Here is a 25453-nt window from a genome sequence, read left to right as displayed (position 1 = left end):
AACCTGCCCAAATGACTCATTTCAGTTTCATATTCTTTCTTCTCCTGACCTGGTGCATTCATGTTCATGGCGGTTGGTTTTTTAATGAGAAACGCTTGGCCGGACACGACTCCTGGAATCTCAATCTGCTCACGGCCGGGCCCGAAGAGCGGGCTGCATTACAGGACGGAATGGGTCAGTGTCCGAATGGGACTAGACAACATTGGGTGAAATGAGCTAACTCTTATGTCTAGCCGCCCTTGAGGCTTATGTATCGGGCCCGAATAGCTGCTTTCGGCGTGCGGCAATGGGGCTTGAAAAGGGGTGCAAGAGCGAGGATATGAGCGAACTGCAGAAAGCAAAGTGCAGGTGTCAAAAATCCAATTCCATGACATCAACTTGACCATTTATTTTCTCCTCAACTAGACGCAATGCGGTTGACGATATGCGAGATGGCCACGGCGGGGATAGCCAAACCGGGAGAGTGTGAAAAGGAGGATCAGAGTGGCTTGAACAGATGCATCAAGTAACTGGCATTTATTCTGTGAAACCCCACGGCTGTCAAAAACCTAATTTCGTTATCATCCCAGGTTTTTATCCAAAGTCCCCCAGCATTGGACCTCTTATAGTGCCTATTTTCGTCAAGTGGGTAAGAAGATCTTGTTCTTTCTCTGTCTGGCGCAACCTCCTTTCTCTCGAGTTCCCAATGCTCTCCTTTTTGTCTCTCCTTGTAGTTAGCATGTGTTTTGCAGTGCGATACGAAATAGAACGCGAAATAATCGCAGAGCTTCATCGGAATATAACTCGTTTGCAGCTGAACAATTACGACGTGCTAGAAAAGCAGCAGGCGCGAGCCGTGCAGCATTTTAAGCAAGAAACCTCCTGGTTTGAATTTATTACTGAGCGGCAAAACGAGCTGGAGAAGATGATAAAGCACTCTTGGGTAAAGCATGAAATGACGATGTGTTCCTACGAAACAGAAAGTAGGATACTAAGCCGTTCGATTTACACCTCTATAGATAAAATCTGGCGAGATCATCGAGGACCTTCATTTCGCTCACACAAAATTCCAGGAGTTGATCCAAGGTCTAAATCATCGTGTTGAGATGCTTGAGAGCAAACTTGACAACGTATCTCGCACTATCTTTGACTCATTCGAGACCCTCTCTTCCACTGCCCATGCTCTCCATCATCAGCTTGATGCTGGAGTCGAGAGAGTTAGGGGCATTCAGGACACTCTCGATGAGAGTACACGCTTCGCAAAGACCCTGTCGACTGAACTCCATGCCTCACTCTCTTCCCTTTCCCTAGTGATAGAATCGGTGGCCACTTTGAAGAAACAAGCAATTTTAGCTATGGACGACATATTAACGTCCCAGATGAAAGCCCAGGCCGAATTGGACAATGGTTTTCGCTCACATATTGAAAGACTCTCCCATCTCCACCAGCAGATGGTCGGCTTGCAAGAGGCTATGGAGGATCTGAAGGCCGACGTCTTGAGCGCGAGAAATATCGTATCGGTGTCTATTGAAAAATACGAGAGCCTCTGGACGGTCATGATCAAGACGATCAACTTTTTGATTACGAATGGGACCGTGATAGTGTATTTCATACTTTGGTGGATTATTTCGACGCCATTTCGAGGGTGGTTGGTGCAGATAGGTGGGGTGATAGAGGCTATCTATGAAGAAAATCACCTATTCATTTTAATGGTTTTGGGTTCTAGCGTTTTCAATTCTCGGAGTCCTTCTTCTTTTTCCCCGGGCTGACCTCCACGCTTTGTTGCTACTCATCCCGCATGGGTTCGTCTTGCTCTATCTCATTTACTCCAAGCGAGTTCGACCAAGTCGAGTTCAAGAGGACACTACGAGACCTATACCGTAAGTTGGAGACTATTTGTTCTCTCCCAACTATCTGTGGAGTATTGGGAGTAGGAGGATGGGTGTGAGAATGGTTTGTACTGATCCAAATTGAAATTCAGGATAGAGAACACAAGCTCGCAAGGGCCATTGTATCCCCCTCTTCCAATGAATATGTCATCTGTTCAAGGCGGTTTAGCCATCAATAGCAGGCGCCCGATGGTGAATGAAACGCTTCCGATTCGTTTTATATAATGGAGAGTGGCCGTATAATTAAGCTAGGATATTTCTATCTTGCACGCCTCTTCGTCCATAGACTATTTAGTATACGATATATATGTTGTACACAGTGTCCTTGTCTTCGCACTCGGGTGTGTACCCCGACCCCAAAGGGTTCGTTGGATGAGTGAATGAATGATTACTACTTAGGATAGGCCTTTCAAAAAGAGTTATTACACGAAAAGATTTACAAACCACAATTAGAAGAGCTAAGAGTTCAATACACGAGATTAGAGTGAAATAAAAAACAAGTCGCTTGCATTACATTTTTTTTTCCTCTTCCCACTCCTCTTCATCTCCGTGCACACAGGCTCCAAACTCTGCGCTCTCTTTCATTACTTTGCGTGCTTCCTCTTCATCGATCCCCCTGTCCTCCATGATCAACCTCACACCTACTTCGGGCACTAGTACCTGCTGTAGATACTCGATAGGCTGCTGCGGGGATGTCTGAGCAAAAGTGAGCTTGCGTGTATGCAACAAAGAGCGCGTTAGCGTATCGAGAATGATCGAGGCACCCCTTGGTCCATAATACCCGGGTAACGACGCATGAAAATTTTCTAGCAAAACTCCTGCCTGTCGCGCCTTTGTTCTACCAAACTTTGTGTACAACTGCAGGGCCATCCGCCTAAAATAGCTCTCTTCCCGGATTTGTTGCAAGTCCTCCAGCATCCCGGATACTCTTACGCGCAGTTCAGAGAAGTCGATGATGGACGGGTATCCTCTGCGGATTCCATCAGGCACGATGGAAGTTTCAGCCCGGTGAGATCGGCATATGGTGGCATAAATGTGGGTAAGGTTTTGAGGGTATTTTCTGGCGTGAGCAAGCTTAAGGGTGATCGATGGGGAAAGTGGGGTAGATTCTTGACAAAGCGGACAAAGCATGGTTTGCGAGTCTATAGATAATGAAAAAACAGAGACGTAGCAAGACAATATTAGTGATAATCATATTCAGCAATAACTGAAAGTGTGAAAATAAATAAACGCATACCGGGTGGCTCTTCAGTGATGGTTAGAGGGGATACCTCGCACGATGTAATATCAAAAGGTTCAAGTTCGGTCACCTCTCTCTGGGGCGATGGGGCTTTAAACATCGCACCCTGCGTTTTCAATCGGTTTGTACCATTTTTTCTACTGGGATGGTTCGCAGGCTTACTTACAGACTTGGAAGTACCGTTTCGATGAGTGGGTTTTGAAGACAGAAATAGCTCAGATCGATGGGCACTCTTATTCCAGTGATTCGTGGGAACGAGGCGCTGCACCGAAGTCCAGGGCAGAGAACGTTTGGCAACCGCAGGAACAGAACGGACCGTGGGGATGCAGTTAAGGTGAGAGGCCGACTTCTCGAGTTTTTCCTCAGGTCGACGCTGTTTTTGCTTGGTCCTGCTCCTCTGCTTCCCCAATACAAACATGGTTTTCAGCTCCTCATCACTTTCCGTGGTTAACGTTGATTTCAACCCTTTTCTTTCGATGGAAGCATTTGACTTTGTGTCGATTTCTTTCGTCCCCACATTCGGCTTTTCGTTCGAGGCATTATCTCTTCTCCTCTTCGATGGATAGTGGGCATCTTTCGTATCCCTATTTTTCGGACGCTTTGTGGACACCTCACTTGCACCACTTGCATCCACATTCCCGCTTGAGGCTGAACGATGTGAGGAGGGCGGTATTAATGTATTCACGGTATTCGAGGCCATAGGCGGATGCTTATACCGCTTATCTCGTTCCCGGATATAATGGCGCGCGTTTTGAGGATGCTCACCATCGGTGACAACATGCTTTCTCTTTTTTGTGATGGATTGGCCTAGCTTAGTGTCTTGATGTGCTCTAGGGGTACTGTTCATTAATCCGGATTAGCATACAAACTTTGGAGGTACTAAGAAATACAAAAATTCTGATTTTTTTTATTCTAGAGCTAAGTGACGAAATTTTAGTCGAAAGGTAGTTTATTTGAAATGCCAGTGCATTTGCTTTTTTTTTGTCAACGGCCATAGAAAATATACATGAAACAAGAAAAGAGCCGTTTCTCGCTGTCTTCCGGATAACTTACTCTTTTTTCGGCTTCTCTTCTTCTGCCTCCAGCTTCTGTAATCGCTCAAGGAGCGTCGGGTGCGAATGATGATAAGCCGAATAATACCTAAGGGATAGGATGAAGAGAGTGAGCATGAGATTAGAGGTGGGGTAGAATACCGCGCCCTTACCGATCATAGTGCATTCCGTTTTTATTCTTCACGCTCAGCTTGATCAGGGACGATTTCAGTTGCTCAGCGTATCCGAGCTTCATTGCATATTCATCTTGAGGTGCCAATGAAATAGCAAATATTCCAAGTCAATGAGGATGATATTAATTTACGTATGAAAAGGAGAACTCACCAGCTTCGTATTCGTGCTTTCGACTCAAAATGTTCATCAAAAAGCTAAGTAGATTCTCAACTGGCGAGAAGATGTATTGGAAGAGCATAAACCCAATCAGGGTTGGCTGGGCAGGGCCGAAGCCGAAAGAACGGTAGAGGGCAGAATTGTGAATGAACTGCGAAAAGAGGAAGAACACAATGAAGAGGTGCAGCTGTGCGATAAGGAGGTGTTTGAGGGTGTGGCTGAGAGACCAATGGCCAAGCTCGTGGGCTATGGATAATGGAACAAACGTCAAAATGCTTAGAGCAAACCACAAGCATTAAAGGACATGGCATACCAAGGACAGCAACAATTTCATCGTTAGTCGAGTGTTGCAGGAGCGTGTCGAACAGCACAATACGCTTGTTTTTGAAAAATCCGTAAAAGTACGCGTTGCTGTGATTGCTGCGCTTACTTCCATCGATGACAAAGAGCTTCTTTAGGGGGAACTTGATGCGTGATGCAAGAGCCTCGATCTGGGTTTTAAGCTCGCCATCAGGAAGGGGATCGCATTTGTTGAAGAGGGGTTGGATGAGGGTCGGGTAGATGGTGATGAGGATAAACTGAACCGCCATCCTAAACCGAGGTGGGATAAAAGGAAAATTAGAGTCACCCTAGAGCAAAAAGCTTTGCCACCAGCTGAGCTAACTTACATGAATACCCAGACATAGAAGTAGAAGTTGTCTCCAGTAGCTTTCACGATCCACAAGAAACCCGCTAGGAGCGGAATTCCAATAGCGCCACCAAGAAGAAGCATCTTGGCCAGGTCCGCGAAGAAAAGCGACAGGGTCTGGTTGTTGAATCCATGGCGTTGCTCAATAACGAATGTAGAGTAGAGTTGCACAGGTAGGTTGAGCAGGGCGTTAATGAGGCTGAGGATGATAAAAAAGACGATGGATTGAGTTATCTATGAATCAAGATTTCCATTCACATCAATCAATAGGGAATGCAGGAAGGAAATAAGCGCCAGATGAATTACCTCATATTTGGGTCCATATCCTCCATATTTCATGATGAGATCCCCGCTCCAGTTCCACAATAAAGGCAATACATCGTACACAAGTAGAAGGGTGCCCTGCAGTGCACTGCCATAAAATGCGCTAATGAACTCGAACCGGATCTTATCCGAACCATAGGCTTGTGCCTTAGAAAAATCTTCTTGAGTCACCATGGGTTCAAGTTGTTTTGGGCGCTCGCGATCAAGGTACTTGCGATATTGCCGATAGCTGTGTGTCAGATGAAGCCAGATTAGAGCACTTCAGACTAGATTATTATATAGGATAAATCTTACTTGAGGTACTGTTCCAGTAGATAAATTGCCAATGAGAATCCAATTACGGATTCCTTGTATGGAATACTGTAATCTTCTAAATTTTCAATTTTGAAGCCGGACATGATTGCTGGAAAGAGGAACACTCCTGTAGACGAAAAATTATATTAGTCAAATGAAAAAAAAAAAGAAAGACTAGAAAAAAGTTCAGGAATCCAAATTTTGAAGGAAGAAAAGAAGAAAATTTTCGTTCCTCCTTTCTAAAGATTTAGTAAAGAAAGGAAAAAAAACACTCGCGATTCTCGTGTAAAAGAAATAATGGGCGGTTAAATAAGTGAGCAATGATGATGGTAGACCTTGATCTGTGTAAAATGTATGTGACTGCTTCTCATCTATTTTAACGCGCCATTATTATACAGTTAGATACACTGCACCGAAATAATGGAACACATCGACGAAACAAATGCGCCAAGCGAGAAGTAGGCTCTTGTAACTTTACCTTATGAGCTAGCTTCTGATCTCATTTTTGCTTTTAGCACCCAGGAGGTCCGCCAATCGGTAGTTGAGAAGGCAGTTCATAGAGATGATGAAAACAACATTGACATTGATGACGATGCCATCTTTGAAGAGCTTGAGAAAGAAGAGGCAGAAGACGATGCTTTGGCGGAAATTCGAGAGCGGAGAATACAACAGCTACGCAATGAGTAAGTGTGCAGTCTGAAGCTTATATATCTGCTTTGAACTAATGAAAATATAGAATGGAGACACTGCAGGAGATGCGCAAGAATGAGCATGGGATTTATACTGAAATCCCACACGAGAAAGAAATCATGAGTCTAACAACCACAATCAAAAACTGCATATTACAATTCTCACACAAGGATTTTAGAAGATGTGCCATTCTGGACAAGCATTTGCATGTAAGTCATAGTTGTTTCCCATCTTATTAGTGCCATACACTGTGTCTCTGTCTAGCATGGTTCTTACTTCAAAGGAAACGTCATATTAGGATTTGGCGAAAAAGCACTTTACAACGAAATTCATGAAGATAAATGTGGAGAATGCCCCTTTCCTAGTCGAGAAGCTTAAGATCCAGGTCCTCCCTTGTATCCTCTGTTTTGTCGATGGCGTGGTGGTGGATCGTCTTATCGGTTTCGAGGAGCTCGGAAACACGGATTCCTTCACCACCGACATGCTAGAGAAGCGGTTAGCAAAATCGGGTGAGGATTCTCGGTGCTTTGCTATTTTTATATTTCTATCCTCTCAACTTCTTTGCAAATAATAGGCGTCATTAAGAGACGAACACAATCGCATACAAGCCAAGTGAAGAAATCCATTTTTGGCAGCAAAACACCCGACGAGGAAGAGGACGATGATTACTAGATGTATTTCAATCTTTTATTATTACTAATAATATGGCAATGGCAGCATAGTAGGACAATTGTTTCCAATTGATAGCCGATTATTCTCGTCAATGAGCTAATAATCCATTGAAAGATGATATCAAATGGCAGATTTTAATTTCTTCCGCATCGCAACAACCTTGAATCATCGTTTGACACATACTCAAGATTGGTAATAAACGGAAATAGTGTAGTAGGAAGTATTTGAAGATGAAGAGAAAGGAAGATATGAGAAATGAATATATGCGATAATGTTCACCAGGATTTTATTAAAACTATAACAGGAATTAGCGCTGGTAGCTCCAAACACTAATGAAAAGAAAAAAAAGAAATAGAGTAAGCCAATGGCCAAAGCTAAAATAATATCAAATAGACTTACGATTTTAGGACTTTTGAAGCAGATGCAAATGCACAAGATTGGAGATAAAAGAAGAGAGGGGGGAAGGCATGAATTAGTATCGTATGGATGCATTAAGCAAAAAGATGATATTTACGCCCATCCTCGGTGGCCAGGCGATTCAAGCAGTCGTCGGATTCACCCTGAGCACGCACAAAACCGCAAAGGGCATAGGTTGTGGAGGAGCCAGTCAGACGGCCAGAAGCATCCACATCACCAATGTTAATCTGGACCGAAGCATGATCCTTAGCAGTGATGAGACGGCCAGTGGCAGAGCTTAAGGGCAATGGGGGTTACATTCAAGCATCCAGCATCTAGAAACTATATTTGCACTCACCACTTGCGTGGGATATAGAGGTCGACAATCTTGCGCTGCTCGTTCTCCATGGTACTGATTTATCTCTTTTTGCAAATTGAGATTGGAAGTAGGAAACGACAACACGGCGAAAAGCGCAAACAAGAAAAAGTTTTCCGGGTGACGTCTACAGCTGCGCCACAATTATTCAATAACTGAGTATTCGGAAGTGAGAGGTTGCCAAAGTACGAAATATTTGATTATTGTAGCCATTCGAAATAATATACTCTGCTCTCTGTCGATTTAGGGGCGCTGTAGACATCAAAGAAAAACAAGTTAAGAGAGAGAGAAATCTTCTCTTTATGTTGCAATGACCGATTCATTTTTTGGATTCGATACCTCTCTTCCGCCGGAAGATGAGATCCGCTGGAGGAATCACAAGAGAAATAGCGGTGCGCTTGCCTCCGGGCTAGAGGATCTCACTTTAGAGGATGGAAATACGGCGGGACTAGGTGACGACGGCGATTTTGATGAGTTAAACGACGAAACATTTGGAGATCTGGGCGATATTGGTAAGATTATATTTTTCATGAATTTTTTAGAGATCAAATTCTGACCACCGTATAAAACCATTTTAAATAATACCTCTCGTACTCTGCAGGGAAGGACTTTGATTTTGCCTCAAACACGGAGAAAATCAGAGATACGATCGAGACGGAGGAATCGCAATTTGTAAGGCGACCAATGGACCAGTCGAATGAAGGATTCTACAGGCAAACGCCATCTGGATATGTTCTTCATCGCGAGGAGGATGCGCATCAATCCGTGCCCCCATTTGCCGATGGGCGTGAGGTATATAGAAGTTTGGGCTAAACTCGAAGAATTTGTATAATGAAACTCATTTGAATAGATGGGCTCGGAGCGTATGTCCTCGCTCTGGCAAGGGAGGATCGGTACGTAATTTATCGATTAAACTGATTCTTTAGCACATGGATGCAAACCTATTTTTGCTATCTTTTTGCAGCAACACAAGACTCACTCCATCAACTTCACCAAGAGCGCAAGCTTGAGCCCTGGCAAAGAAACGAAAGCCAAACATGGCCTGGCGACCTTACCTATAATCCTCAATTGCAGCAGCAACATAGTATACCCTCCGGAAAAGTTCTCAGCCTGGCAGAAGTGGAGGCTGCATTGCTAGCGGGGAACAACGCTCCACCCGCAATTTTCCCCCCTCATGTCCAGCAGCTCGATACTATCCGTTTGGAGCAGGAGAGACTGGCTGCAGAAGCAATGGAGAGAGAGCGGAAGAGGCGTGAGCGACATGCTCGGATGTACGCATTGGTGAGTAGAAAGGCAACCCAAATTGAGCTAAATACTTTACATTCCAACTGAATACTTTTACTGTTACTAGTCGAAATACAACGGACTTATGACTCAGCAGGACAAGGAACACATTCACCGCATCCAAGTTTCGCAGCTTGTGAACGATGACCCGTATGCTGACGACTTTTACTTCCAAGTGTTTAACGCAATCCGCAATCGTTCAATACCAGGTGGAATGCCGCCCACATCTGGTTATGGAGATCAGCGCGACCAGAGGAGTGGGGCGAATCAAGGAGGGGAAAGACGAGGGAGGCGTATGGAGCAAGGAATCATGCGGATGCAACAACAGGTGCAGAGGATGGTGAACGACGCCAGGAGAAAGCCGAAGCAAACACAAGGTATCTTCATAATCTATATCGAATCAACCCTAGCATTGGCTTACCCCTTTCACCGGCTATTTCAGTCTCATTGGAAGGTGCACTTGGACGAATCACCCTCCACTCTGTGCGTAATCCTCGGCAAGTGCTGCAGATGTCACCAAAGATCAGCGAGAGCCCTCAGCTGAAAGAAGCAACGGATGCGAAGGTAACCTTGAGGCTTGTTATCCAGTAGTCACATTTGGATTCTCACTAGAATTGCAACGCCGTCATTAGCAATCCTCAATAACAAGCAGCCTCATCAGTAACCGGAAGCAAACTTTGCGTTGGGTGGAGAACATCTACAGTCATTTGCTGAAGGCTGAGCAGCTCCGTCGGCAGCAACCTCAAGTCTTACCAGGACTTGAACAAGAAGCGCGCATTGCGCTGCAGCAATGGCAGGAGGAGCTGAATAGTTCCATTAGCAGCATGTGGACGGAGCTACGCATTACTGAACCCCTCGGCACGCTTCACCCACACCCCTTTGTACAGATCCTCTCCATTTCAAAGGGGAAAAAGCTTATCCCTCGCGTATGCCACCAGCTTTCTCCGGATCAGCTACTCACCCTCGTGACCATGCTGGTTGCCAACTTTGACACGCTCGATGTGTGCCGTGGATACATGCTAGGGCCTGCAAAGGAGCTCAATCAACTTATGCAGGAAGAAATTGAGATATTCATGAATTCGGTGGTGCCACCTGTTTTGCGATTTGTTGCCGAAGCTCCCTTCCGTATTGTCATTGGATTGATGAGCCTGATGTTGGAGCGTAATAACATATTGCACGTGGCAAAGAGCAAGGTATGGTTTTTACACACAGTTTGCAGGTGGTTGGGTGCTGACCAGCGGTGCATCTCTAGGTGGGGCTTGCGTTTTTGACCATGTTCTTGAGCAGGGCCGAGATCCTGAAACAAGGCCTGCCTCCGCCAAATGACCGTGAAATTTCCCAGTGGTAAATATGATGGAGTGTTCTTGCCATGCATCAAGAGACGCTTGTTAAAACGCTTCCCAACCATTTTAGGCAAGATCTGTACAACTATCTCTTCTCATCTCTTCACCACCACTTTATTTCTCTTTTCCCTCCCCCATCCGCTGGAGACGACATGTACGTGTGGCAGTTTATGGCTGCCATTGCGGTTGGAGCGTCGGTCGAGCAGCAGCACGTGCTGGTGACGGAGATTAGGGAGAAGGTGCTTGAGAACGTGTCGGCGGCAACACGAGATAGCGGAGGAGTGGGCGGAATGAGCGAAAAGGCGGCCTTGAAGATTGCGAATGTAAATCTGTTTTTGCATGCTCTTGGTCTGGATGCTTCGCAGGTTGCGTTGCCTCCCTCATAATACTAGTGAAAACTGATTGGTTTAATAACTCTTTTTCTGTTCGTCTTGAGAAATGCTAAATTATCCTTATTCCATATGATGTCCTACTTGTCAAAACTTTCCTCCTTAATAGACGTTCAAAACAAAGTCATTTGGAAATAGAAGAGCAAGGTGCATTTATTCTATTAATATAATGAGCGGTATAGCGTTGTGCGCGACACATGAAATATCCAACTATAAAACAGCATTGATCAAAGCTAAATCATATGCTTAGCCGTTCCATACTTTACCTCAGTTTTTGAAAACTTACAACCCTGCGAAAACCCATCCCATTGTCCTCATGTTAAGTGGAATATTTCACTATCTCTTGTAGTTGCTCTAAAACATCTGTCGCCGAAACTTTTCTTTCTCTTTTTTGGATGAAGCAGCCCAAACTCGATCTAACATATTAGCTGCTCCATATTTTAGAGTCTACCTCTAAAACATCACGAGGGTAGCAGCTCATGGTTAGCAGCACTACTCACTCTTGAACCTTCTAATATTCAAACTCACTTGCTAATCATGCCTCTACCCTTTTAGAACTCTGTCCCCGGCAGGATCAACGATAATGCGTATACCCCATCTGTGTGCTCGAAAGGCCGCACACTTCACGCATTCACTAAAATGCATGTGGTATGACGCTGAATGCAGTGCAGCAGCCATGATGGCCGCCTGCATGTGCCCAACGGGATTATCATGTGCCAACACCACGCTAGGAGAACGACAACCGCCCCGCATAAGTTGCTCGGGACGTACGACGGTGCACCAATTAGGCACTGTTTGTGCTGAATTATCATGGCCACATTGCTCTCCAAGTACCATTGTCATAAGGTGGGGCTGAGCCCAGTATGTCGTGCTCGCATATTCAGCAGATACAGCCATACGCAAGAATGCTTGCGGCCCAAGTCTTGCCACATATCCGGTGTTTTGTGCAGCGGGGGGTGTAAAATCATTCCATCTCATGATTAAACCGCTTGCAGAATCAAGCGCAGATTGATGTATTGGGCTTCTCTCGATCCGCATGGAATAATCACCACCAGGCCCGAAGATGAATGCATCATCGATTACTTCAACCTTAATTGGTATCCACAAATTATTGTCCGTCGCCATCGCCGAATTTTCTTCTGATCGTAGTAGACGCCACTTCTTGACACCTGCTCCGACGAGCCACTGCCAGTGACATGTCGCTCCGGTCCTGCAACTTACACCGCTCCACAAAGGAGCTTTAACAAGTTGCAGTTCATCTGAATTCAACAGTGCATTAATCAAAGCCTCGCGAAGTGCTCGGTGTCCGCCTGTTTTAAGCGTAGCTCGATGAAGACGTGCCAAGCCCAACTTATTTGAAGCCCATTTCGATAACTTAACCAGAGATTTGATATAATTTTCACTTGGGACATTCACTTGGCCTCATTCAACAGGAAGATAACCTTCTTGAAATGCCATGTGTTCAGGTGTTTCTTCTAGAGTACACATCGACTCATAATTAAACTGTAGATTGGCAGCAGTGTCATGTGTTCTTAACTTCGCCAGCTTGTGTGAAAAAGTAGTGATATCTGCATCACTTAATGTTCCCCATATTTTATATTCGTCAAAGTTAGTCTACTTTGAGAGGAGTTGATTGTCTCATAGCCATCTTGAGAGTCGAGAGGAACTATGCGCTCTCATAATTTTTTTACTTGGAAAAATCGCAGCTATTCGAATTGAAATTTGTTTTTAAACTTGGGAGTTTTAGTCCTTTGATAAACTCTCTCAGTAACCTATCTGTCCAGATATTTAAAGGCGATAAGATTGTGGTAGAAAAAAAGGTTATTGAGAGAGTCTTACCATTTTTCCTGAATCGATCAGGCTAAATAGATTTAAAAACGAATGAATATACATTTCAGATGTATCTGCAACTTATTAATTCCCCTTTAAAAATTTATAAGCCACGAATCACACTTTCTACCTCAAATTCTACCAAATTTTAGGCACCAAATAAAAAAAGGTAATACTAATTGTACACAGGTATAACTATTAATTACTGCTAAGTTGGTTAATTAATTTCTTGAATAATTAATCGTCAAATTTTTAAAGACACACTCCATGTATTATTAACTGTCAATAAATCGACCAAAAAAACTGTACCTGGTAGCAAGAGATGCGTATCAATAATATCTGCTGCATTTTTTTATTTTTATTCATTTATTATCAATAATAATACATATATTTCCATTAATTTCGACTAGGGTAAATTTGTGACTTGAAGTTAAACAGAATAATTAACACACTTAGCAGTAATTATAGTTATCTCCGGGTACATATAGAATTAATCATTAAAAAATTATGAAAGTTGATGGATCCTATATGTATAGTCGCTATTGTGCTTTGAGTCAATTTCAAAATTCCTTTTTAAATAGTGAGCAGTCCTGTCAGTAGCCACTAATTCAATTCACCCAATGTCAAAAGTCATCTGAAAAGACATCTCCGGAACATTCATTACGATCCAAAGCCGCTCAAGCCAACACGTACACGTTGGAACAATATACCGAACGGTGTAAAGAACGAGGATGAGCGAAGGGCGAGGATACGCGCAAGTAAAAGAGAGCCAGAGAGAAGAAAAAGATTAAAGCATAAAGAAGAGAGCGCAGCAGTGCCTTATTAGATCTACGAGAGGATGCGTACGATCCATGATGCATTTGGTTTTACTTTGCGAGCCAAACTACAAAACATCAAATTCTGCCCGGTTTTAACCCTTGGATAGTTGATTCACCCTTCCGAGTGAGCCGTATAAGCTTTCCCATGGTTGTATCAATACTAATCAAAGTAGGTGAGCATGTGAGAGAGAAATGAAAGTATTATAGACTTACATCTCAACACGTCCGCTTCCAATCAAGTCTAATAGATGAAATTCATGACTGAACACTGATGCTCTTATTTTCTTCTCCTCGAATTGCTAATGCATAAATGATTTAGTATACAGTAGCATTTAATGGGGAAAAAGTAATGAGTATACCTTTTGCAATATTTCCTTGTATTGCCTTCTTTTTAGCATTCGTAATATTTCAACCCTTCCTTTGAGAAAATTAGACATAAACAATCCTGCACCACGAACCGAGAATCCATAGCTAAAGGGAGAAGAGAGGACAAGGAGTCCATATTGGATCAGAACCCTAATCAAATATATTTGATGTCAGAAATTTAGTAATAATTGGCAAATATGAAATTGAGCCTACTTGATTTCTTCATCCGTAATTTGCATTTCTTTTTGCAACGATGTTTTTGCAATGGTGACGTCTGTATAAGATCCTTCAGCAACCAACTTGTGGAATCGATCTAAACATTAATATATAGAGCATTAGCTAGCAAAACTCCGATAAACAGTTGGATCATCTATCTACTACCAAATAAGCCCACATCCACCTTCCGTAAATGCTCCTCATATTCACCATCTTTAATAAATTCTTTCTTTGCTTCCTGTATCTGATGCAAATAATCACTCAAAAACATCACAACAAATTCATCCTCTATACTTCCGCCGAGACGGAATTTGCGTAGTTTTTTATTCTTAATCAGACGGTCCTAAAAAAGTTTCAAAATTGGCCATTAGCTTAGCTACTACGGATCACCTTTTAGATTTTGATTAAACATACTATATTGCGATCCACTGCGGTGTTATCCGGAACGAGCCCATAAAGCTGATGTAGCATACAAATTTTGACACTAAATGCAGCTAGAGCATTCCGATCTTTTAATTTACCTATTGATTTGGATTGGAGATTTCGAATGACAGAGACTAATTCTACATCATCTGCCCCTTGATTCAAACTTTTGTCAGCATTGGATGAGGTATTGGCGGAACAAGAAGTTAATGCGGATGTGCGTCGACGACTTCGAAAGCCATATGATATAAGGGGATCAGTGGTAAGGTTTTTAGAGGAGAGCAGGTAGAGATCAGTGCGAGCCCGCTTGTTTAAATTACTATTCATTTTGAACATTCAAATATTTTAACTAAACGCTATATAAATGTGACTCTTTTTTCATTTTTGTGGCTCATCACCTCCAAAAAACGCCACAGGAATTTGTTTTTTCGAGAACATCGAAAAGGCGGAACACCTGGTAAAGTTATAGGAGGCTTATACAATTTTATTTTTATCAAGCCAGTATTTTTTACTTCTATGTCTCCTCTAGTTTACAGCGATTTGAGCTCTTTCACACAATATGAATCAGTATCCTCCTCACACACAGGGTGACTATAATACCACTACAAACTTTTACCAAAATGAACACCATTTTGGCTCCTCCTCTGGACCGCCCCTAAATAGTCCAGACACGCGCAGTGAAAATGACCAGCTACAACGCGACCCGTCATCCTATTATGCTGGTGAAGGAAGTAGATCAAATGAGATTTTCCCTTCGGAGAAAAGACACTCGAAAGCCAATCTGCTTCAGGATTATCACTATAACCACATGGGCGCCATGGAGCAATACTCACCCGATTATAATCAACCTTATTATTCTCAAGGGGATCAATCATTCTCAAATGTGCAAAATCGAGAGAGCCATCTCCCGGGAAATACATACGGTGCACCTACACCAAAAATGGAGCCATTAATAGTGGTTGAGCCACCGGTTTCTATTACAAAGCGCAAATGGATCCCATACTTCACGTACCTTGTAACGCTTCTTCAGCTCGCCGCACTTATAACAGAATTTGTTGTCTACAACAAACAAACGGGCCAGGTGATTCAGACACCTCGACTCAATTTTATGATTGGCCCCAGTGCTGAAACGCTTGTATTTGTGGGCTCTCGATTCGTGCCTTGTATGAGGCCTTTCGCGGACCAGAGTCTGCAAGCGATGCCATGTCCAAGCACGGTGGATCCCACCGTGCCGGGCGCGCCAGTATGCACATTGGAGCAAGCATGCGGGTTTGGAGGGTTTAAGAGCGGACAACCTGATCAAAACTTCCGGTTCATCACTCCCCTCTTCCTTCACGGAGGCATTATTCACTTTTTGTTTAATATGTTTGCACAGCTCTCGATTGGAGCACAACTAGAGCGCGACATTGGGCCATTTCGCTATGCACTGATCTATGTCATAAGCGGGGTAGGAGGATTTATATTCGGAGGGAACTTTTCACCGGTCAGAAGCTGTAAGTAATCTGTGGGATTCGGTGGATCTTAGGGGTGGTAGTAATGTAAGGATTTTGAAATTGACACTAGCATCGGTGGGAGCGTCTGGGGCCCTTTTCGGCGTGTTCGGATGCCTCATCATTGATATTTTCTTGAATTGGCGCCAAACTTACCGGCCAGGCTGGGAGCTTGCGAAAATGATCATTTTCCTTGCCATTTCTTTTGTGCTGGGTCTGCTCCCTTTCCTCGACAACTTCAGTCACATCGGAGGGTTCGTGTTTGGACTGTTGGCGGGCGCGGCCTTCATGCCGGCAAGCCATTTCGGAAAAAGGGCTCGCGCCATTATTCTGTGGATAACTCGCGTGATTGCGCTAGTGTTGCTTGTCCTACTGTTCACAGGCCTCATCCTCAACTTCTATCGGGTATGAATTACAAACTTGAGATGTGGTGGAATTAATCGACTAACCCCTCCCCTTTTGCTTTGTCCCCTTCTTCTTGACAGAACAACCCTATGGAGGCATGCCCTTGGGTAAGTCGATTTAAGGTTCCTTTAATTAGGACATTTGAGCTAATAATAGTTAAACTTTTTGGTAGTGTAAATATTTGGCATGTCTTCCGATTGACAACTGGTGCGATAAATACAACTGAGCCAATGAGCGAAGCTCCCTGTACTATTAATACCCCTCACCCATTTCATCTTCTAGCTGTCTGTATCTATAGGTCTCCAAAACAATAAAGATTGAAAAACAAGAGAATCGAAAATCCTAATTCAAATAGGAATGGGGGTCTCCTATCAAACCCGGCATTTCCACAGGTTTGAAATTCACGTGCTATCCGACCCTAACGCGCCTGTCTCCAATGCTGTTCCTGCCTAATCTAATAGGTTTTGACCAACAGGGTGCAAATCAACACGATGCTTTTGGCAGCATTGTTACATTCCGTGTTCTGATTGCTTGGAGTGAATTACATTTAATTTGTTGGGGGAAAATGAAAACAATCCCTCTTGGCTTAGACAAGGCCCATATCTCTCTATTTCCTCTCCTTCTCTTTCTTGGGTACCGCCAGCCAGACCAAGAGAGGAGAACGGAGAGTGACCGAGTCGCCGAAGCTGTCGATAATTTCCCCATCATGACTCTCTTACACACTCTCACCGAGCCCGCCGTGCTCGCCTCGTTCTTTGGCGGAGCACTTCTTCAGACCACCACCTTCTATCTCGCCCGCCCATTCATCCCCTCCAAACAACAAGCCTGGATTCTTACGCTTATCTCCAGCCTTGTCATGTCCATCGGCTCCCTTCCATTCCTATATGCCCTCATTGCTGCCCGCCTTGATGTGACTCATCTGCCGGCCGATTCACCCTTTGCTAGAGGGCTCGTCGCATTCTTTGAGAGTTACTTGGCGCTGGATTTGATCCTAGGCTGCATCCACTATCGCACGGCCATCACGCTCGTGACGGGATGGTTCCACCATCTCTCCTATGGCTGTGTGCTTCTGTGGGTGCTGCACAATGCCCATAGCCCTCTGTTCTGCCTGATGACCATTCTCGAGATGCCGACCATACTTCTCGCGGTGGGTCATCTGGACAAGCGCCTTCGTAACGATACCCTCTTTGCCGCACTATTTTTCGTCACCCGAATTGTCTTCCATCTCTGCATGACCCACGCGTTCTACTCATCTCTTCCGGTCAGGGCCGTATGGAAGATATCTGCATTCTTCTTCCCATTGCACATCCACTGGTTCTACAAAATCGTAAAGCTGCAGATTCGACTTGCCCGCGAGAGAAGAGAGCGGGAGGCCCTTTTGCAAGGAGCAGTTGGATGGGGCGCGGTTCGAAAAGGGGCGCCACTACCCTACATTACTCCCGCATCGCTCCTCTCTTTCTCCAAGGGCATTGCCCGAACCGCGAAAACTGCTGCAGCAAGACTTGCGCAAAATGATGTGGAGAGCGATGATGACGATGCATTGATTGAGCCAATGAAAGATGTGCGTCCACAAGTGGTGCGCTCCCCATCGCGTGTAGAGCGGTGGATTGCCGAAGAGGAGCGACTGCACGTTGTGCGGGAGCGTATGGCTCGCGCACAAGAGCAGGTCGCGAGGGCAGCACGGGCAGCACGGCGGCTCTATGCAAGTCGGAGACGGCTGTCAGATCTCTTCGAGAGACAGGCCCCCATTGCTGCGTATTAAAACATGCTCAATCCCTATCTATATATATTGCTTATCTCTTAAAGGACGAGCCTATCGGCCCACCCAATATTTCACCTCGATTCGCTTTGCTTTGCTTTTACGCATGCTTGTATTATTATTTTATGTTCTCCCATGCTACACTATAGAATAATACTCTTCAAAGAACCCCTTGTTCGCTTTTGAATAAGATTTTTTTAATATGGCCCCATGTATACCTTATTACTTGAAGAAGCAGCACATTAATTTTTCTACTTGTCACCACCACCACCCATTTTATCTATTTCATCTCCTTTTATCCTACCTCCCTCCTCTCTGCTGACCGTTATATCGGGTGCAATCACCGTAAATGATGGAATAATATTAATATTGTATTCTTGTATAATATACTTGTGCTTCTGTACAAAGAAATCAACAAAATAAATATAAAGCAAGAAATAACCTCAGCCGCTCGCATACTATCCAATATAGAAGGAAAATACGTTAGGGCGGACAAATCCCTCTCTCAATCACTACTCCTTAGCAAGTTTCTCACCTTCTTCACATATTCCTTAGCGGTTTTGGCGTACCTGTCTGGATTGCCTCTATATACTTCCGCAATGCTTGCCACCAATGCATCATCGGGGTTGGGGTGCTCCAGTAAATCGACCAATGCAAGTAGTACGTGCGTGATTCTAGTGGCAGGCTTCCAGACATCCGATTTCAAGATCTGCAGGCAAATGCTCCCGTCGGCATCAATATTGGGATGGTATATGCGGGTTTTGAACACGATAGTAGGGGGGCGGAATGGATACTCAGAGGGAAATGTGATGTCGATTTGGAAAATACCACCTTTGAAGACCGATTTAGGCTAGATAGAAATAAGTAAAAATGCCCGTTAGTGGATAGCGAGGGTAAATCATGAGAAGGGAATGCTTACTGGTCCTTGGATGGCGCCCTGCCAGTGGAAAAGATCACTCTCACTAACGGGACCAACGCTAATTCCTTGTAACTTCTCCTTATTTAACTCGAGTAATTCCTAGTCAAACCATCAATAATTAGCGGATGTACGGGCTGGGTGATTTATGGTCATGCTCAAACTACCTTTTGTATTCTCTTAAGAGCCATGGCGATGGATGCCCCTCAATAATGCGAAAAAGAAGAGAGGATAGTCTAGACAAGAAGTCTTGAGAACAATAAAAGCCACTAAACAACCCCCTTATTTAGGAAATCGCACCATAAGTCATGTATGCTACATCGGGAAAAACAGAATCCAACTAGGAAAATAAATATTCCTTGCCAGCCCTTCGTTTGAGGAGAGTGCAAAATGCATGGGCTGTGAACTCAGTGGTGCAATAAAATACGGGCCACGGTAAAAATCGCCGTTATAAGCTCTCATGCGTCTAGGATACTAACTGCCCACCATACTTGCAAAGCACACGGAGGAGCTTGATATAGGACTCCACTTCCTCTCTTTTTCCTAAAGATTTTCTGAGGAAATGTTTCTGTTTCCAACTCCATTTAGAAAAATATAGAAAAAAGGGATATGCAGCATTAGTCATTGCATTGATTCAGACTAGAAATATTGTTTTTCTCGTACATTTTTTTCAGTACTAGACGACAGCAGCCAAATTTGAATAAAATAGCTAGTTTAGCGTTGAATTGTGATTGAATCGCGGATACACCCTTGAATACTTTTTAATATGTATAATTCATTCTCGCTTTGCTAGAGTATGGCGCCAAATTTTGGCGATTTTCCGGTCAAAGAGGGAATGAACATCAACATGGTAAAGAGGTTTCTAAAATATAACTTATTCGCAAAAAGGAATACAGGCTTACGAACCAAGTCTGGAATACATGAACAAGAGAAAATCTGTGCTCCTGTTGCGGCAAATAAAAAAAAGTCTATTGTATAATAGTATTATGCATCTCTATTTTCAATCATTAAATGTCAAACTATCTAAACAGCCTATCCACATTTTCAACTGCAAGCTGGGGCTCATCCATATACTCCACGAAATGTCCTTGAAGTGCCGCACAACTAACCTGTCTCTCCCCAATTCTGTCCACGAATTGCTCCGCCAACTTGTGCTCTCCCCCATAGAATCTTAGGAAGATGCTTTGCATCTGCTCCTTACTTGCATTCCCTAAGTATTCCTTAACATCCACACGACCCGGCCGGATCAGTGCTGCATCCAACTTCTCTATATGGTTGGTTGTCATAAAGATAATTCGTTCTTCACTGGACGCTACACCATCCAGTGCATTCAACAACCCCGAAAAGGTGACCAATGAGCCCCGATAGGGGCCCTCCTCGGAGGCTGCAACTGCTGTAGACGAGCGCTTGTGGAATGCAGCATCCACATCCTCAAGAAGAAGGATGCTGCGCTCAGGAACAACGGCCAAAAGATGGTTGAGTCGATCGTCTGTGAGTCCACGCTCCGATAGATTTAGAAGGCATATATTATACTCGAGCTCGCCCGCAAGCGCCTGGATGAAGGACGATTTACCGCTGCCGGGTGGGCCGTAAAGTAAATAGCCTCGTCTGTATGGAATGCCTGGTGTATTCACATGAATAATCACCAAGAAAATGAGCAAAATGTTGACAATTCACTAAACCATGTCAAAGTAGAATACTTACCGCGATCATTGTACCACTTGCCGTTCTGTAAAAACCGCCGCACATCCCTTACAATTCTCTCTTTAATTCCCCTGTCCAAGATCACCGACTCCAACTGTCTTCTCCGCCTGGGGAGACCAAATGGCCGCCATTCTGGGCCCCATGATGTATAGATGACCGTTTTCCCCTCTTGCTGGCGTAGGGCAAATTCCTTGGCCTCCGTAAGAAGTTCGTCGAATACGTCGCGATCCCGCCACAAGGTCGTTAAGGTGACCGTCTCAAAGGGAGCTCCTGTCGTGAGGTCCATCATTTTTCCATCACGTTGTCTCTCAACCTATCATATTTCGAATGGAAAATTAGGAGGTTTCGGAGACGTGATTAGAATCAGGATAGGATCGATCTACCTGTAACCATCTGCCACGATATCGAAACCAGTGCTTCCCTGGGCCGGGCACCAACGAAAACTGCGTCGATATGCTTCCATTATCGTGTTGTTTAAAATTCGTCTGAACGGCTAGTTGTCGAGCTCGATTCTTCGGCAAACTTGACATCCAGTTCAGGAACCATAAATAGGACTTGTCGCGCGAGGGAATCTCGAGTGTAACAAGAAGTTGGCGTTGGATAAGGGAGGCTCCACGGTTAATTCCCTGGCGGAGAACAGCGAGACCCGCGCCCACACCAATAAGCCCGAAGCCAGCAGAGAAGTATGGATTTGAGGTTATGGATGAAAAGAGTCCACCATTGTTGGATGGCGGCGACTGAGAGGAAGTTGGAAGTGTAGCATCTGTGATGGGAGTATCTTGTACAGGTAACTGTGGTAATCCGCCTAGTGGCATGCTGATTAATTAGTTAAGGTATTGGGTCGAAGCGGTTTAGTGACAGGGAGAAAACAAAACGCGAGTCACATAGTCGTGCTGAATTATTGGATAAGCCACTTTTTTTTTTGCATGGCCTCTGAATCGGAATTGATTTGGTCGGTGAGGGAGGGTGGAACAGAATGAAGTAATTCTCTCTAGTGGCTAGAGCTATTGAACATGTATACAAAGTTATTCTAAGTAGAACATTTGGTGACAACAGTTAATCTTCGGCAAGCAACGGGTGGCATCCACACGGAATAGTAGACGGCTGTAGTCTATTCATACAAAAAGAATCGAGTTAAGAAAAACTCGCCTCGACAAGAAAGCCTTCTTCTGCAGATGGATAGGCAAAATGGGCAAACTCCGGAGTCCTGTCTTGAAGTTGAATTTAGCTCAAGGCAGCCTTTCTATGAAGTTCTATTAGTGAAAGAGAAGGGCAAGATTATCACCATGATAATGACAAACATAAGCAAAATAAGAAAAGAAGCACGTCGCTCTCATGACAACGAATAGAAAGTCATGGACATAGTTTGATCTAGAGTTCATCTGTTGTATATACTGGGTTATATCGGAACGCTGAGGCTATCAATATACATTTAAGGTTCTCACTCACCTATATAGAGATAAAATTTAAAGTATAGGATACAAAGTCGCGAGATGTTAGCTAGTGTAATGTAAGGCAAGTCCATGCGCTGCATTTGACAGCATTGTCACACCCGGCGAGTTCCCCTGGTTTAGAGCTAGCCTACCCTTCTAGTCAAAGGAGCCAATTGCTCAAGATGACCTCTGCTAACTTATATCAGGTATGACCTAGTTTCCTATTCAGACCTATTGGCATAAATACACACTTGAGTTGATAAGATATGATTCCGGGCTACATAAACTTCATAGTAGCTGAGACAAATAAATATGGAAAATATATAATTTATGTATATAAATATATATATATATATTTACCTCGAAAGAAATAAAACAATGACAAAGGAATTTATTAGAAGTGGCTGTAGTGAGACCGTTAGCAAAAGGAAAAGTGGGAAGGGGGACGATAAAAAAAATGTAAACATCTCCTAGCTCCTCTTGATGAAATAGAAATCATAGTTGAACATAAGTCCATGTCAGATTAAGATCCATTCGTTTGGTTCGGGTGATGCTGCTGCTGCTGCTGCTGCTGCTGCTGTTGCTGTTGCTGCTGTATCTGCTTTTTCAACTGGTCTAGTGCCTCTAAATCACCTTCTCGCAGTAGCTCCTCTTCCTTGGACCCGGCCTCCGGCTGCCTACGTACCACAATCGGGAAGGGATACTCGTCCTCCTCCTCCTCCTCACCTACCGGCTGCCCATCATCTCCGAGACGCATCTGCTCCATTTGAGAGCGCATATCGCCGCGGATCCTAGGCGATCCCGGTGCACTTAAAGGCCTAGGGAGTTTGGCCGGAGCATCGAACGACACCTTACCGTAATCATCAAAGCTGTCGGGATAAGCCCGACGTAACGCGAGCTGGCGCGCTTTGATATACTCAAGACCCATGCGTTTCCAATCAAGCAGATCCGAGAGGCGCTCTGTTCGGTTGCGTTGGTTAATCCGCTGGCGGCGCGATTTTTGGCAAAACTGCAGCATGAAATCAGCCAACTGCTGCACCGACTCTTCCACAGATTTGAGCCGGCGGTCAACGATATAAATTCCGTAATCGGATGGGTTCTCAATACTCTCCTCCATGAAGCACCCGAATCCGGATAGATTGGTCGTGATCGAAGGGATACCCATCACGGTACACTCCGCAGGAGTGTAGCCCCAGGGTTCATAGTAGGACGGGAAAACGCCGAGGTGGCAGCCCCGCACGAAATCTTCGTAATCGAGGCCAAGAATGGGATTGTTGGCATTGAGGAATTCGGGGTGGAAAACGACCTTGACACGGTCTGATGGACTATTGAAAAGATGAACATGGCGGAGTTGGTTCAGCACCGGGTCGGAGCTGTCATCGGCCATATTATGCGTCACGATGGGGGGAAGGGAGGAACGTTTAAGGGCAAATACGCGGCGTTTGAGCAAGATTTTATCCTCCTCGGATAACAAATCCTTGCCATCAGGCTCATGCCCACTAGTAAATGGAGTTGTAAAGAAAAATTGGCCTTCATTTTAGACCTTTAACGCCACCAAGCAAAGATGTGAATACTTACCGCAAAGCAGCCTCGAACAGCCGTTTACCGATGCGTTCCTGGATCTCGTTGACGGTATCTTTGAGCTGTTTTGTGACAGCCTGGCCCTTGAGGGCCTCCACCGTGTAGGAATGAGTGGGAGCAGGGGCAATGATAAAGGCGACCACCGTTACAGGTGAATTGCAACTCTTAAGACGGTTGTTAAGCCCTAGAGAAATAATAAAAGAAGGAAAGAAAGGAAACTCCGTGAGGCAGAATCACAAGAAAACAGCCTGCAATCGATCACTTACGTGCTAATCCCTCAAGATACATATCCAGCCCCTTATTACGATACTCATAGCGACCCGAACAGAAGAAAAAGAGCGTGTTGTCCAGGTCAAAGTCATAGTGACCATAGAAGTGGCCTCGGACAAAATCTTGAATTTTTTCCTTAGCAACAGCGTGAAGATTCTGGAATTCATGCATGGCCGAAAACTTGACAACGTTGAGGCCGTTGGGTAAGACGCCATCTAAGTTATTAAAAAAGCAACAAGTCAGAAAAGCATGTCCGGAATTCGACTCCAATAAATGCCCCTATCTACCAGGTTTTCTCTTTAGCAAGTTTTCTGATTCATAGGCGGTGATATGACTGACGGTGGTGAACACGTCGGCACAATGGGCTGCTGCTCGCTCAACGCAGTAGCGATGATAAATACCGCGCTTACCGGCCTCATGGTCCACATCGAAAAATTTCATATGATTGTAAAAGTCTGCGTCGCCTGCGCACAGGTAACGTCCGAGGAGGGTAGCGTGGGTGGTGAAAATTGTCGTCACATCGATATGTCGTTTGCGGCAGAGAGTGATACCGATTCCCGCAAGCCATTCGTGGAAATGCGCGATCACAGCAGCCTTTTGCTCGTGCGCAACAAACTAGGAGGAGCATTGCACGCCAGTGTCAGGCTTACCTTGTACTGGAAGGGCTGAAACAAACATCGGTATAGACTTACCTCGCCGAGGAACCATGCGACTATATATCCAAACAGGACTGCCTCATTCGTTTCATGGTCACTGGGTGGCGATGGAATCCCGGCCACGTTCCAAAGATCACCCTTCCATTCATTCAGTTTGTCGTAGCAAGAGCCCGTGTCAAAGAGCAACACGTATGGGGCACCCTCTATAAGCCAGCGACCGAACAAGAATTTAACCCCCTTCTGCTTCATGGAATCCAGGGTTTTTCGCAGGGGTTCCGTGTGGGGCTCTAGAGCCTCCACCTCGACAGGAGCTGTCTTGTAAGAGAGCGGGCCGATCATAACATAGCGATCACCATATTCATGTACTGTGACGGGGGCTTTTGTCTTGAGCACGGTATAAATTCCGCCGACTAGAAGGCAACCAAGACCAAACAGAAAGGAGTTAGAGCTGGCACCGTGGTAAAAGACATCCGAAAACCTGGCTCAATGTCACCTTTATTAGCAACTTCCCACGCGATTTCGAATAAGAGGGGGCGATGGACTTCGCGTCTTTGGATTTCAGACATGTCGAATCAATCAATTGAAGGGAGTTAATGCTAGAGGAATGCTTGAGGAGAATGACGAAAGTGATCGAGAGAGG

The 25453-nt window shown here is 44.6% G+C and overlaps 13 protein-coding genes across 13 annotated transcripts; 5 read left to right on the top strand and 8 right to left on the bottom strand.

Moving 5' to 3' along the window:
- Positions 1–11: 11 nt before the first annotated feature.
- On the top strand, positions 12–2244 carry VTP21DRAFT_2690 (uncharacterized protein; the record flags this gene model as incomplete). Its single annotated transcript, XM_069392910.1, has 8 exons — positions 12–174; positions 234–350; positions 406–505; positions 570–628; positions 714–922; positions 999–1646; positions 1706–1859; positions 2189–2244. 8 exons carry the CDS (start codon positions 12–14, stop codon positions 2242–2244), a joined length of 1506 nt encoding a protein of 501 aa, XP_069249938.1.
- Positions 2245–2378: 134 nt separating this feature from the next.
- On the bottom strand, positions 2379–3955 carry VTP21DRAFT_2689 (uncharacterized protein; the record flags this gene model as incomplete). The annotated part of the gene is made up of 2 exons (XM_069392908.1): positions 2379–3010; positions 3106–3955. The coding sequence occupies 2 exons, from the start codon at positions 3953–3955 to the stop codon at positions 2379–2381; spliced, it is 1482 nt and encodes a 493-aa protein (XP_069249937.1).
- A 202-nt stretch (positions 3956–4157) lies between these two features.
- On the bottom strand, positions 4158–5900 carry VTP21DRAFT_2688 (uncharacterized protein; the record flags this gene model as incomplete). The annotated part of the gene is made up of 7 exons (XM_069392907.1): positions 4158–4248; positions 4313–4406; positions 4485–4736; positions 4804–5081; positions 5159–5412; positions 5485–5731; positions 5797–5900. The coding sequence occupies 7 exons, from the start codon at positions 5898–5900 to the stop codon at positions 4158–4160; spliced, it is 1320 nt and encodes a 439-aa protein (XP_069249936.1).
- Positions 5901–6216: 316 nt separating this feature from the next.
- Positions 6217–7158, top strand: VTP21DRAFT_2687 (uncharacterized protein; the record flags this gene model as incomplete). The annotated part of the gene is made up of 5 exons (XM_069392906.1): positions 6217–6254; positions 6312–6479; positions 6533–6695; positions 6785–6995; positions 7061–7158. 5 exons carry the CDS (start codon positions 6217–6219, stop codon positions 7156–7158), a joined length of 678 nt encoding a protein of 225 aa, XP_069249935.1.
- A 307-nt stretch (positions 7159–7465) lies between these two features.
- VTP21DRAFT_2686 (40S ribosomal protein eS21) lies at positions 7466–7962 on the bottom strand (the record flags this gene model as incomplete). The annotated part of the gene is made up of 4 exons (XM_069392905.1): positions 7466–7487; positions 7558–7567; positions 7673–7851; positions 7913–7962. The coding sequence occupies 4 exons, from the start codon at positions 7960–7962 to the stop codon at positions 7466–7468; spliced, it is 261 nt and encodes an 86-aa protein (XP_069249934.1).
- Positions 7963–8240: 278 nt separating this feature from the next.
- Positions 8241–10943, top strand: VTP21DRAFT_2685 (uncharacterized protein; the record flags this gene model as incomplete). Its single annotated transcript, XM_069392904.1, has 9 exons — positions 8241–8442; positions 8532–8722; positions 8781–8823; positions 8895–9211; positions 9282–9591; positions 9657–9778; positions 9847–10407; positions 10467–10558; positions 10628–10943. The coding sequence occupies 9 exons, from the start codon at positions 8241–8243 to the stop codon at positions 10941–10943; spliced, it is 2154 nt and encodes a 717-aa protein (XP_069249933.1).
- A 546-nt stretch (positions 10944–11489) lies between these two features.
- VTP21DRAFT_2684 (uncharacterized protein) lies at positions 11490–12372 on the bottom strand (the record flags this gene model as incomplete). The annotated part of the gene is made up of 2 exons (XM_069392903.1): positions 11490–12256; positions 12363–12372. 2 exons carry the CDS (start codon positions 12370–12372, stop codon positions 11490–11492), a joined length of 777 nt encoding a protein of 258 aa, XP_069249932.1.
- Positions 12373–13669: 1297 nt separating this feature from the next.
- VTP21DRAFT_2683 (uncharacterized protein) lies at positions 13670–14935 on the bottom strand (the record flags this gene model as incomplete). The annotated part of the gene is made up of 6 exons (XM_069392902.1): positions 13670–13754; positions 13808–13893; positions 13954–14110; positions 14174–14273; positions 14342–14519; positions 14591–14935. The coding sequence occupies 6 exons, from the start codon at positions 14933–14935 to the stop codon at positions 13670–13672; spliced, it is 951 nt and encodes a 316-aa protein (XP_069249931.1).
- A 223-nt stretch (positions 14936–15158) lies between these two features.
- VTP21DRAFT_2682 (uncharacterized protein) lies at positions 15159–16720 on the top strand (the record flags this gene model as incomplete). The annotated part of the gene is made up of 4 exons (XM_069392901.1): positions 15159–16092; positions 16163–16494; positions 16575–16601; positions 16667–16720. The coding sequence occupies 4 exons, from the start codon at positions 15159–15161 to the stop codon at positions 16718–16720; spliced, it is 1347 nt and encodes a 448-aa protein (XP_069249930.1).
- A 480-nt stretch (positions 16721–17200) lies between these two features.
- On the top strand, positions 17201–18256 carry VTP21DRAFT_2681 (uncharacterized protein; the record flags this gene model as incomplete). The annotated part of the gene is made up of 1 exon (XM_069392900.1): positions 17201–18256. The coding sequence occupies one exon, from the start codon at positions 17201–17203 to the stop codon at positions 18254–18256; it is 1056 nt and encodes a 351-aa protein (XP_069249929.1).
- Positions 18257–18758: 502 nt separating this feature from the next.
- Positions 18759–19360, bottom strand: VTP21DRAFT_2680 (uncharacterized protein; the record flags this gene model as incomplete). The annotated part of the gene is made up of 3 exons (XM_069392899.1): positions 18759–19103; positions 19173–19271; positions 19337–19360. 3 exons carry the CDS (start codon positions 19358–19360, stop codon positions 18759–18761), a joined length of 468 nt encoding a protein of 155 aa, XP_069249928.1.
- An 828-nt stretch (positions 19361–20188) lies between these two features.
- VTP21DRAFT_2679 (uncharacterized protein) lies at positions 20189–21688 on the bottom strand (the record flags this gene model as incomplete). The annotated part of the gene is made up of 3 exons (XM_069392897.1): positions 20189–20790; positions 20874–21186; positions 21257–21688. 3 exons carry the CDS (start codon positions 21686–21688, stop codon positions 20189–20191), a joined length of 1347 nt encoding a protein of 448 aa, XP_069249927.1.
- Positions 21689–22829: 1141 nt separating this feature from the next.
- Positions 22830–25379, bottom strand: VTP21DRAFT_2678 (uncharacterized protein; the record flags this gene model as incomplete). Its single annotated transcript, XM_069392896.1, has 6 exons — positions 22830–23805; positions 23885–24071; positions 24154–24372; positions 24445–24772; positions 24850–25223; positions 25307–25379. 6 exons carry the CDS (start codon positions 25377–25379, stop codon positions 22830–22832), a joined length of 2157 nt encoding a protein of 718 aa, XP_069249926.1.
- Between the last annotated feature and the right edge of the window lie 74 nt (positions 25380–25453).

Source organism: Calcarisporiella thermophila (genome assembly GCF_041956535.1).
Source record: "Calcarisporiella thermophila strain CBS 279.70 unplaced genomic scaffold VTP21scaffold_15, whole genome shotgun sequence".
Lineage (NCBI taxonomy): Eukaryota > Fungi > Calcarisporiellomycota > Calcarisporiellomycetes > Calcarisporiellales > Calcarisporiellaceae > Calcarisporiella > Calcarisporiella thermophila.
This window is presented reverse-complemented; position numbering and strand designations above follow the sequence as displayed.